General features: G+C 39.1%; 1 protein-coding gene across 3 annotated transcripts in view; it reads right to left on the minus strand.

Moving 5' to 3' along the window:
* aspg (asparaginase homolog (S. cerevisiae)) overlaps positions 1-12,617 on the minus strand; it is a 70,164-nt gene that overhangs the window by 16,858 nt on the left and 40,689 nt on the right. For all 3 annotated transcript variants that reach the window (XM_052020062.1, XM_052020043.1, XM_052020052.1), the window contains exons 10-14: positions 12,021-12,134; positions 10,768-10,887; positions 8,764-8,859; positions 6,140-6,303; positions 2,235-2,321 (exon numbers count right to left, since the gene is read on the minus strand). In XM_052020062.1, the coding sequence (XP_051876022.1) occupies positions 2,235-2,321; positions 6,140-6,303; positions 8,764-8,859; positions 10,768-10,887; positions 12,021-12,134 (581 nt within the window). The remainder of the gene's footprint in view (positions 1-2,234; positions 2,322-6,139; positions 6,304-8,763; positions 8,860-10,767; positions 10,888-12,020; positions 12,135-12,617) is intronic.

Below are 12,617 nucleotides of genomic sequence, written 5' to 3' on the forward strand. Positions count from 1 at the left end.
TGATCCAACTTTGAAACTAAAAGACCTGTACAATTACTTATAGGCCAATTTATTGTGAAGGCTGGAAAGAAGATAACTCTCTTGCAGCAGGTTTGAAGTGACCAACTCCAAGATCAGCAGATCTTAGATCGGTTGCAGCCATGCTCCCCCAAGATTACTGCTGGATATACCACCAATATAGAAGATGGCAAATAGAGTTTGGCCTCAAATCACTATGTTACTGCAACTCTGCCCCAATTTGTTATTGTTGTATATGGAAAAAAAAACTAACTTTAAAGGGCAGCACAATGGTGCTGCAGGTTGTGCAGATGTCCCACATCTCCAGCAGCTTGGGTTCAATTCTGACTTCTGGCACTGTGTATAGTTTACACCTTCTCCTTATGACTACACTAATTTCATCCGGGTGCTTCCATTACCACCCACGTCCCAAAAAGGCATGCTGATTGTTAGGTTAATTGGCTACTGTAAATTACCTGTGGTGTAGAAGGCTGGTGGAGGATTGGGGGAAAGGGGTGGTTGTTTACTGGCCACGTGCGAGACTGTAGGCTACAAGGAAATAAGTAGGCAAATGGGATTGTGGTTGCTCGCAGAGCCAACATAAACTGGATGGCCCAAGTAGCCTTTGTTTTATGAAATATGAAAAATATGATAATGAAATTGCCTTTCTCAAACCAAAGTAATTAGGCTCCACCAACTTCGCAACTGGTTAAGCAGTGAGTAACTGCATTGTTCTATTTATACTGCAGTCCCCACCCCTGAAACATTCTTTTTATTTTGCATGTAGACAATCCCAGGGAGGGTGGTTGTCAAACACAGGTCAGCAGATGGTCATAGTACTTTTGGGAAGGAACACTCATTCCTCTAGGGTTTGCAGTAATTTTTCTGGATGCTCAATATTGCTTTCAAAGGCAGTTGGTTAGCCCGCTCAGCATCTGGCATTTATCTGCACTCTCCTTTCATTTGCACCTAACATTACCAGGCTTGGATTTGCATATTTCAGATGCCTTACAACTTTGCTGCTTTCCATTCACAGGCCCTTCAAGTGGCATCTGGCACAGTTTGGACAGCCACCTGTTGGTTAAGGTGTCTCCATCCCCAGTGTCTAAAAAGGGGGCTTCCCCATATTCAGGTGGGAAACAAGAAGCTAACATTTAAAATTCCATGCACCTCTATTCCACACCCCAAGGGTAGGCCAGCTTATCTTTGATGACAGAAAATGACAGAGTATGCAACTTGCTATGGGAGTAACTGACATAATCAACAAACTTCTATTCATATGCACGCTTCAACAGAAGTAAAAGTCTGCATTCTATATCCCCGCCAAGACCAAAAATACTTGATGAACTGAACTGATCAGTACTGATCAAGCTGGAGCTGATCAATACTATTCTGATTCAAGAGCAGCTATTAATTCAATGCAAAAAACAAAATTAAAATGTGTATTGTTTATCAAGTATACCTGTCCCTGAATCTGACAACTGTTTAAATTACTGAACCACCAGCAATTCAGCCTTTAAATTCTAGTTCAGTGTTGGGGAAGAAAAGAAAAATTCTTCACCTTACAGCTACCACTTAAATGTTTTCCAGAAGGCCTGAATTGTACCAACTGACACCTCTGCAAAGGACAAAATATGTGGATTAGGTTCTTCAATTTAAATTACAAATTTTAAATAAAAACAAAAAATGCTGAAAACACTCAGCTGATCAGACTGCATCTGTGGAAAGAAAAACAGTGTTAACACTTCAGGTCAAAAATCCTTCCAGTGAACTGAGAAAGAAAAGTTATGTTTTAAGTTGCGGGTGAGGTGGGGGCAAGATGGGTAGGACAAAGAAAATCTCCAAAAGGGTGAAGTCAGTGTTGCTAATCAGGCGACGCTAATGGGGAAAGAGATAAACTGAGCCAATAACTTGCAGCTGAAATGGCTGGTTTAGATACAGAGAGAAATAGAGTTACATGAAGTTGTAGAATTTGATATTGCAGCCAGAAGGCTGCAACATGCCCAAACAGAAGATGAGTTGTTGTTCCTCAAGCTTATGTTGGGCCTCGTTATAACAGTACAGGAGACAACAGACAAGATGTAGCCAGAGTGGGAGAGGACAACGCACAGCCAACTGTGAGCTCCCATCACCCCTACAAACTGAATGCAGGTGCTTTGCAAAGTGGTCACCCAATCCGAACAGAAAATGCTGGAAACACTCAGCAAGTCAGGCAAAATTACAAATTACACATTTACCTGCACAAATCAGTTCCCACATCTACAATCTCATTCTTTGAGAAGTGGGCTCCAGTCTGTCGGAGTAACTTGATGACCTCAGTGTGCCTGTAGAAGACAGAAACAAAACATTTAACAAAGCACAACAGAATCTGTCCTTTACACAATTGTTCTCATTCAGTGAGATCTGCTATAGCATGAAAATCCATTGAGTTCATAACTTCCCTTCCACAAGAGAACTTTAGCTGGAGAATTATATACAATTTAGCTATTGTATCCATTTTATGGGCTGAAGACATGAGGACTTGTAATGTTAGCAACGGAGAGGCCTTGGCTCAATCTGCATACGAGCTTAGGCTTAAACCAAATTCGGCAGGGCATTTTCTTGTTCTGAATTTCCTGTTCAGTGCTGAATTGAGGGAAGAGCTTTTTTTTTGGAAAAAAATTACTGTATTGAAAATATTTTCTGATCTGAACTCCAATATTTGTTTGCCCTAATTTGTGCTTGAGAATTACAAGCACCTACTGGACCTGGAGCTGTGTAACTAGTAGTCCTCAAGGACACCACTAGTGGGTGCTAAAAGGCTAGGATTCCCTTTCCTCTTCTGGGAGGATCAGAAACTCTTCCTGGGTGCAGGAAATAACTGCTGGCTGCCCCCTACCGATTGTCACTCACTCTCCATAACCAGATTTGCAGTGAGCTTTAGCACTGCCAAAATTCTTTGGCATTCAATAGGCAAAGTTCATCTGGGTAGCTAAATGCCAGCCATATCTTCTTGATTTATTATGATATCAGAAGAATTTATTTTTGCACCCGAGCTTCTGTCTCTTGTCATTACGTGGAAGCATGGCTAATCTAGGCCATCCTTTATTCCAAGAAATTCACTGGTGTTAAGTTTTCAGCTTCTCCTTCTCTCTCCACAAACACAAACTATAAAACTGTATGACAGTAGACAAGAAAAATCCTATTTTTCAAAATATTTGCAATATGCTAAGTTGTAAGGCACAGGTTTATAGACCAGTTAGAGATTAAGAGAAAGAACATGAAGAGGCCCTTCAGCCATTATGTTGGTGCTAACCATGATGCAAATCTCATCTGCCTGCACAAGGTCTATATCCTTCCATTCCCCTGGCTGTTCATGTACCTGTCTAAATGCTCTTTAAATGTTGCTATCATACCTGCTTCCACTGCTTCCAAACACCTATCACTGTGTAAAAAAAACTTGCCTCAAATCTCTTTTAAACATTCCACCTCTCACCTTAAACCTATGCCCTCCAATATTTGACATTCCCACCCTGGGATAAAGACTTTTACTATCTACCCTATCTATGCCTTTCATCATTTTATATACTTACACAGTTGCATCATGACTTCCCAACTTTTATACTCACCACCCTGACCGATGAAGGCAACTACACTTTCTTTACCACCCTATCTATCTGTGTTGTCACTTTCAGGGAACTATGGACTTGCACCCCAAGATCCCTCTGTACATCAATGCTCCAGAGAGTCCTGCCATTAACTGTATACTTTCCCCTTACATTTGATCTCCCAAAGCACAACACCTCACACTTGTCCCGATTAAACTCCATCTGCCATTTCTATGCCAACATTTCCAACTGGTCTAAATTCTGTTGAATCCTTTGACAACCTTCCTCACCACCCACAACTCTGCCAATTTTTATGTCATCTGCACACCTACATTTTCATCCAAATCATTTAAATATATCACAAACAACCGAGGTCTCAGCACTGATCCTTGCGGAACACCATTGGTCACAAATCCCCAGTCAAAATAACACCCCTCCAGCACTACCCTGTGTTTTCTACGGCCAATCCAATTTTGAATGCAGTCTACCAAGGCTCCATGCATCCCATGTGCCTTAATCTTCTGGATCAGCCTATGATGTGGGACCTTGTTGATAGCTTTACTTAAGATTTGAAAGAGATTTCTATGTAAGTAAATGTGTAAATTAGAAAGGCATCACGCGGAAACAATCCATAAAACTCATAATGGGTTATTTTCTGGTTTCATGTTCGAGACTGAAAGCCCTTCCTTCTCCACATGATTTTTCCGACCCAGAGAAATCACAGAGGTCAATATTTGGTTCTGGCAAAAGAAATGGGACAATGATTGTTTAAATCCAAACCTGAAATCGTGAATTTTTGTAATGAGAATTAATATTTATTATAGTGGTGAAATTACTTAGATATTACAGTAATTTGTTCTAAAATTATAATCTGCAGATTTTATATCAGTTTCTCTTTCAGTGAAGCAATCTTACTTTTGGTTTCAAGTGAAACTGCAGCAGCAAGAGCAAATGAACTTTGGAGACAAGATCAAAAGGGCATCAACTCTAATGACCAGTAGAATTACAACTATTTAATAAACACAGATTTTATCTCAAAGATCCTGCACAATGGTGATTTTGTTTGCTGTTGCCTTTCCTTCACAAAGCTTGCTCTGCAGCATACATCACCTCCAACCGCCACAGAAGGCTGAAGACAGAATCCCTGCCCTAGTGCCTACTGATTTGCAGCTGAATGATGGAAAAAGGGCTAATGTGGAGTGGAATTAAAAAAAAGGAACATGAGAAGTATTTCCCAATTCCCCCCCTTTTAAGTTGGGGGGGGGGGGGCGGGAGGAGAAATGCCTGATCACATTCAATGTTTCCCCATAGAGGTAAAACTGCACCAGATGGGGAAATGAAATCTATTACCCTATGTTATAGAATGGCACAGCTGCAACATGCTACATGGAATGACACTATATTTAAAATGATGCCTGACCTTTGGCTTATTTCGCTACAGTAAAGATTTTAAACAGAACTCAGTTTATTCAGTAGCCATCCTTGTTCACTATAAATACACTATTTGCAGCCATTTGCTGAGTTTACTTTCGTAAAGATAATGGAGGATTTGCTTTCTTCAATGCAGATGATTACTCATAACACTTGCCTTGACTTGTCAACTGTTATAGTTGATTAAGAGGAAATAATCTTTCTCAAACATTACCAGGAGGTACACAGGTGTGTCCACTTGGCTATCATAGTTCATGTTTCAGGAAGACTTTCCTAACAATAAATAGATACAGATGACTTTATTTCACAAACTGTATGACTTATTTTTCTGCCAAAGATACAGATAACAACAAAGTCATCGTTGTCCATTCATTGTGCGACACAAGAAAGCAAAGCACACAATACAGTCCACTAGTGCAACCTGTTTCATCAAGATTCTATTTACACTCACCAAGAGTTTTAAATTTGACAAACTGGGCTGTGGAACAAAAATTAATCCAATGTTCACAATAACAATATTGAGGATTTCTCAAAGAGATTAGAGAAAGTAGCTGGACTCTAGCTGAAAGTTAATTAAGTGATCACCATTCACAAAGTGAACAATGAGAATGTGGAGAAACCTACTCATGGTTCAAAGAAATGCTATTGATATAGAGCCTTTTAGTATCTCAGGATGTCCTAAAGCACCTTAGTGCCAATGTACTACTTTGTAGTAGTTTTGTGATGTAGGGGAAAAAAGTACCAACCAAAGTTTCACAAACAGAAATGAGAAATCTCCAATGAAACTGTTTTAGTGATGTTGGCCGAGTGATAAACATTTGCCAGGGCAGCAGAAGAATTGCCACATTCCAAGTGGTGTTGTATTATCTTTAGGATTGGTTCAAGAGGAGAAGGGGATCATCATTTAACAATTCATCAGAAAGATGGCCCCTTCTAGATGCAGCAGTCTTTCATTACTGCACCAATAAGCTTCTGTGTCTAATTTCTCAACAAATACAATGGAAGAAATTCTTGCCCATTGTCTTTGAAAGCAGTTAGAGCTGAGGCACTCAATAGAGATTTAAACAAGGTGATTGAGATCGATGAATGAAGACCAATTACACAAGCTTCTGCCAGTGACGTACCTGAATTTCACTGCATTCTTTAATGGTGTATTGCCATAACGATCTTTAGCATAAACAGTGGCCCCATGTTCCAGCAGATACTGCACAACTTGTAGATGGCCCTCACAAGCTGCCACATGCAATGGAGTGCGCCCATCATAATCTTCCTTGCACAAGTTCCCACCCTGTAAAGCATTTTAAAAAACATAAATTTTGCAGATTTCCTAGGTTAAAATATTCATATTGTTATTTTAGTTTTTAAATATTCATTGTGACTAGATGGCAAAACGTTAACTCCATCCTGTGGCTTTGTAACTAACTTTACCGACTATAGGATCATATTTTCCTATCTGATTTCATGACAATATATAAATGGGCTCATTAAACCCAAACGGAGTGGAAAATTTAGCCAAGACTTGCACAAGCCTTTCCACCCCAACTCTAAACCTCAGCTTCTGATATTTAACTCGCAATTGGTACTCATTACCAAGCAAGAGTATAGATTGAGCTGAACCATGATCTATTTAAGTGAACAGATTATTTGTACTCAAGATATAAACTTCCACAAGTCAAAAATGTGTATCTCAGTGTGCATTTGACGGAGATGGCAAGAAAAGAACAAAGCGGATCAAAGAGATCCTTCAACACAAAGCTTAAATAACATACAAATTATCTTTCAGGTGAAGCATCTGAAGAAAGATTTGACATTGTAGGTGGAACTCTTCCTTAAAAAATTTATTTCTCCTTCTGATCTCAAGTGCATTTGTCTAGAGCATTTTACATCAGTTTAAAAATAAACAATCTACTTGCAAAACCAAAGATTAGAAGAAACATCATTATTCTAATTACATTATATTAAACAAACCCCCAATGCAAGCAGATACAAGTGCTTTTTTTTTAAAAAAAGACAGAGACAAGAGTTGGAAAAATATTTAACTGGGAACACAACTGGACATCGCAGGGACAGGTACTGTCAAAGATCGCAACTCAATTTTAATCAATTGCCAACTGCTGCTGGAGTTCAAGACAAATGTGACTTTTGGAGCAAGAGACACAGATTGAATAGTTTAGATGCAACAATAAATGAATATTCTGCAGACAAATGTGAGATGAAGTGATGGTTAAGTGAGTTGTAAATTATCTTTGAAAAAAGCTGGGTTGGACCAATCGGTTTCCTCAAGACTTGGTTCAGACTTGTTATTGAACATTGAAACAATCATTTTTGAGCTCAGCCACAACTGCTTTAAACCCTCTGCCAATTCTATTATCCTCCCAATCTAGTGCGCAACATCAGGTCACATTCAACCTCAAAGGAAGTTTCCTGCCCCGTATGCTTCCATTGCAAAGTCTGACTATTCCTTCAACATGCTAATATACCAGGATACAGTTCCAGCAACATTCACTCATACCACTACCTTTACCTATGATTCTAGATAGTGACTATCAGTGTGGTGCTCCACATCTGATGAGCTATTCATCCAACATTTGAGATCCTACAATTCTTAGGAGTACAAATAAAGTCCAATCTTAGACTTTTCTATCTCAGTTTGGACACAAAAACCAATTGTTTATAGCTGAAGTTAGGATGTTCATTTAAAACCGGTGATTATAATTTGCCATTTTTAAACAGATTTTTGGTTCGAATGCAGGTATGTGTCAGTATTACCCAAATCATATCCAAGTGCAGAGTTGCTCCAAAATGGGTTTACAAGTTTAGTTAGAATAGTTGTTTTAAAGAAATATAAAGGCACACATTTCCTGAACACATTAACCTCATCTTCCAGGTGATCCTATGAGTCAAAAACCCAAATATCAACATGCCATGACAAAACAAAAAACTGAAAAAAAAATGTGAGCATCTCATATAGAAGTTAAACACTAGTTAAAACTGGCCGAGCTGTGTTAGTGGCACAATTTCTGTAATTCATTACCACGTTAGAGAAAAGTTTGATCTTTTGGCACCTTGGATTCCAATAGGTATATCTCATTGTGATAACAACATTCTGTTCAGTTGTACTTTTCACATGAAATAAACAAGTTGTGCCTGACAACAGTGTTTATTGCACTATTTTAAGGTGGTAAATTTTATGAAACCCAGCACACAGTGAGAAGTTGTACTTTTACACCCTTTGGGTCACATTATTGTATAATCAGATAAAACTAGCCATTAAATTTACTTTCCCATTTGTAGAAAGTGTGATAAATTGCACTCTCAAGACAACATAGCTCAAACAAAATCAATCTCACAACTATTGTGGCAGTAACTCAGCCATTTACCTAGTTCATGTTCCACCTGACCAGATCAGTATTTTGAACTCATTTTAAAAAAGGTACAATACCCGACCCAAAATAGCTTTGATTTGGTGTTGTGGAGGAAAGGAAGCTAACTGTTGGTTGCATTTCTAACCAGCAAATCTTTCTCTCTTGTAAAACTACTTTTTGGAAACACTGAAGCAGCAAATCAGGTGACATTCTTGAGAGAAGAAACACAGGAACTAAAATGAATCTCATGAAAAGCAATTTCAAATAGGAACTCCATGCAGGAATAATATTTTCTGTTTTCCCCACAGATTCTAGCTGATCTATGAAGTATTTCCAGCATTTTGTGTTTTGTTTCTAATTCTTTTGTTGTTTCCTAATCTTACCATATCATTTATAGCTTCCAATGCATTTATATCACCAGTCTTTGCAGCTGCACAAGCCAATGAGGGGGTTAGGGCATCTCGGATAGCCTCCAATTCCTGTTGTTTTAAAAGAAAGCAAAGTTCTTTATTATATAAAATCAGTCAATATTCTTTCATTTAAAACAAACTTCCAGCACAGCGTTGGCTCTCAAATGCCCTCCCCCTATTTCTTACACTTCTACCCTCCTGATCACCTCATTTTTATCAAATTAAAGGAACAATGCTGAAGTCTTTAAAGAGGTTGAAATCCATGCAAAAGAATACAAAAGGGTCAGTTTATAATCAGGGTACAATACAGCATCTCAACCTAGACAACAGATCAATCATAGCCTTTTCAAATTTGCAAATCATAAAAATCAAATTAACCAGGAATACAGTGTCAGTGATAATTTCCTGGATTAATCATGCCAATCATTAAATACTTAATGGCGCATACCTAATAACATCATCATTCTTAGAACACCCAGTTTCACCTTTGAAGGCATATACTGCAGTTCAAAGTGCAACCCATAATCACTGGAGAACATTCAGTACCAATAGAACATAACAGCACAGTACAGGCATTCAGTCCACGATGTTGTGCCGACATTTTATCCTGCTCTAATATCTATCCAACCCTTCCCTCCTACCTAGCCCCCCATTTCTCTAATCATTCATGTGTCTATCTAAGAGCCTCTTAAATGTCTCTAATGCATCTGCCCCCACAACCGTCTATGTAAAAATAAACTTACCTCTGACATCCCCCTTATACCTTCCTCCAATCACCTTAAAATTATGCCCCTCATGTTAGTGATTTTCACCCTGGGAAAAGTCTCTGTCTACTCAATCTATGCCTCTTACCATCTTGTACACCTCTACCAAGTCACCTCTCATCCTCCTCCTCTCCAAAGAGAAAAGCCCGAGCTCACTCAACCTATCCTCATAAGACACGCTCTCCAATCCAGGCAGCATCCTGGTAAATCTCCTCTGCACCTTCTAAAGCTCCCACATCCTTGCTATAATGAGGTGACCAGAACTGAACACAATAGGAGCACATCGCCTTAGTTTGTTTCTTTTATCATTGTTTAAGGGGACACTGTCCTGACATTGGCATCTCCCTTGATGGCGACTAAGGAATTCACTGCAGGCTGCTCATAAAACCCAACATTCTCACATTGCACAATAGGGAATGCTTTCTCCAGCATTTAAAACTGTTGAGATACTCATTCAAGGTGGTGGTGACACCACTGACATCATTCCATTAGCAACCTCTCTAGCCAAGGCATGCTGGAGCTTGCAGCAATGTCAACAATTACCACAGCAGCATCATGTGTCATTGCCCCAATGAAGGATATGACTTGCCCAAAGTGAGGATACATTTAAACAGTACTCTTCTTCAAAATCCTTTATGACAAGAAAATCATCTAATACCAAGATCAAAAACCATGCAACAGAAAAAAATTTCAGTGGATCAAGCAGCATCAGTGGAAGCTGAAAGTGCATGCCAACATTTTGAGTCCAGACCCTGGATCAGAGGGAAGAGGCTATGATGGGAGGGGGCATCAACGTCCTGAAGTTACATACCAGATGACCTGTTAGGGGAGTCCACAGTCAAGGCTGTGCAAATTGTGAACTTTACTCCTTCTCCCCTGCAGCCTCTCCCTCTCTCTCCCCCCACATCAGTCACTGGCTGTTGTTATTGTTCACTACATCATGGGGAGTGCACCTCTAAGCTCTTCTGTCAACAGTGCACAGCAAAGCGGCAGCAGATGTGCTAAATTAAGCATGGTCCTGTCAGAAACCATGCAGATCTGTTTTAACAAGTTTCTGGATACAATGTCCACAAATATTGTTTCAGAATCTTTTGACCAATTTCAGTTTTTTTTGAGGGAAACCTGATATGTTATTAGCAAAAAAATACAATAGTTTAGCGTTCCCAAAAGGAAGTGTGAAATCTAATTGTTAGCTCTCAAATTCAAAGCTTACCTCTTTGCAGCTGATACTGAGAGACCGAGCTATGGCTTGAATAAATTGGCTGTCACGAAGAGAGATCTTTGCCTCCCCAAACTTTGTATTCATTTCCCCTCTTAAGTTTTCAGACACCATCTGGGTTAAAGCAAAACAAACTCCATTATTTCAAGGATGGAAAGTTCACAAACAAATAAGGTGAATTCTCATATTAATAGCAATCAAATGCCTGCCAGCATTTATTAAAAAGATCAACTAGAAGTAAAATTTAACCTTCACAACAAAATATAGTTAAAATAAATCTCTAGCTGGTAATAAACTTTATTTATGCAGCACAGTAACAGGCCCTTCTGGCCCAATGAGTCCACGCCACCCATTTAAACCTATGTTAACCTACCCGTACGTCTTTGTAATGTGAGAGGAAACAGAACATTCTTTTTCCATAACCTCTGCTGGCATTGTCCCAACCCCATCAAGACACGTTCACCAATCAACTTTATGTGCATTAATCTACCCTGGCTCCCAATGCCTTAATTTTAACATTCTCATTTTATTTTACAAATTCCTCCACAAGCTCATCCCTCCATCTCTTGTATTCTCCTGGTCCTACAACACTCCAATCCTGTTAATCATCACCAAATTGAACTGCTCCACAGAGACATTTGTGGTTCCAGATGCCAGTGCTTTAATCTCTGGAATTCCCTCCCTCAAGCTCTACTATGGCTCCTTAAAGCCCACTTTTGTTTAAACTTCTGCTGTTCTAAGAATCAGCTTCAAATATTGTTTGAATGTACTCCCCTGAAACTTCTTGAGACACTTTATGTTCAAGATGTTATGCAAGCATGTTGCTGTTGCACCATTTAAAGAAAAGCCAGGACATTACCTCATTCTACAGGATTAGTCTCTTCCTCACACAAGCCGCTTGTTCATGAGACAACAATATAATGTTTAGATGGCACAGTATCCTGAGAAGTGATGTGTGAATATGACACGATATACCAGATTCCTACCTTGTCAAATTGTTCAGTATATCCAATAAAGACAATAAATTTCATCATAGGAATGAAAAGGAAATAACTCATAGCCAATGAGACACTGACCATTCTTTCAGTGAACAGCTCAAGAGGACTCTGCCAATCCTTTGAGGAAGGTGCAATCATCCTCTTCACTCCTCAATGAAGCTTCAAAGTTAGATTGCTGAAATTGTGTGCCAGAACATTATTCTGTGACTGAGAGTTGTAAATCCTACATAATTCCATGCTATACATTACCTTGTTCTTTTCTTCAATACTCAGTTCAGTCTTGCCCAGCACATAAGACAATTTTGCCAAACCAGCTTCAGGTGTCATATCATAGCCAGAAATGAGTCCTACATCAGCTAGAGCCTGAAATTTAAAGGTCATGGGATTATACAATAGGAACATATTTAGCTGACACTAGAAATCTACACCATGACTGAATTATTCTGAGCAGTCAGTTTGTTTGGAATTAATGCTAAATTTGATTGTCAACGGTTCTAGTAGGCCAGAGTCCAAGTTTATAATTTATTCTTATGATAACCGATTCCAAATATTGTGCAAGTTCCACAGAGCTACTGATTTTGGGATAATTTTGAAACTAGTGCTCTATTGCAGTGGTTTTCAACCTTTCTCATGCTGCAGCCCTCCCCCAGAACATGTTCTTGTTAGATGGCGGACCCCCAAAGCCCACAAAAATCAAACAATCGATAATTCATGCATACAACACTTAAATTACTGCACATAGGCCCTATTGAAATAGTGACTATTTCAATCACCGATAACTACCAGCGGTGTCTTTGAGTGTTCAGTTCAATGTGAAGGTTGTGCCTGTTTTGCACTGCAGAGTTT

This window comes from Pristis pectinata, chromosome 1, assembly GCF_009764475.1.
Source record: "Pristis pectinata isolate sPriPec2 chromosome 1, sPriPec2.1.pri, whole genome shotgun sequence".
Classification (NCBI taxonomy): Eukaryota; Metazoa; Chordata; class Chondrichthyes; order Rhinopristiformes; family Pristidae; genus Pristis; species Pristis pectinata.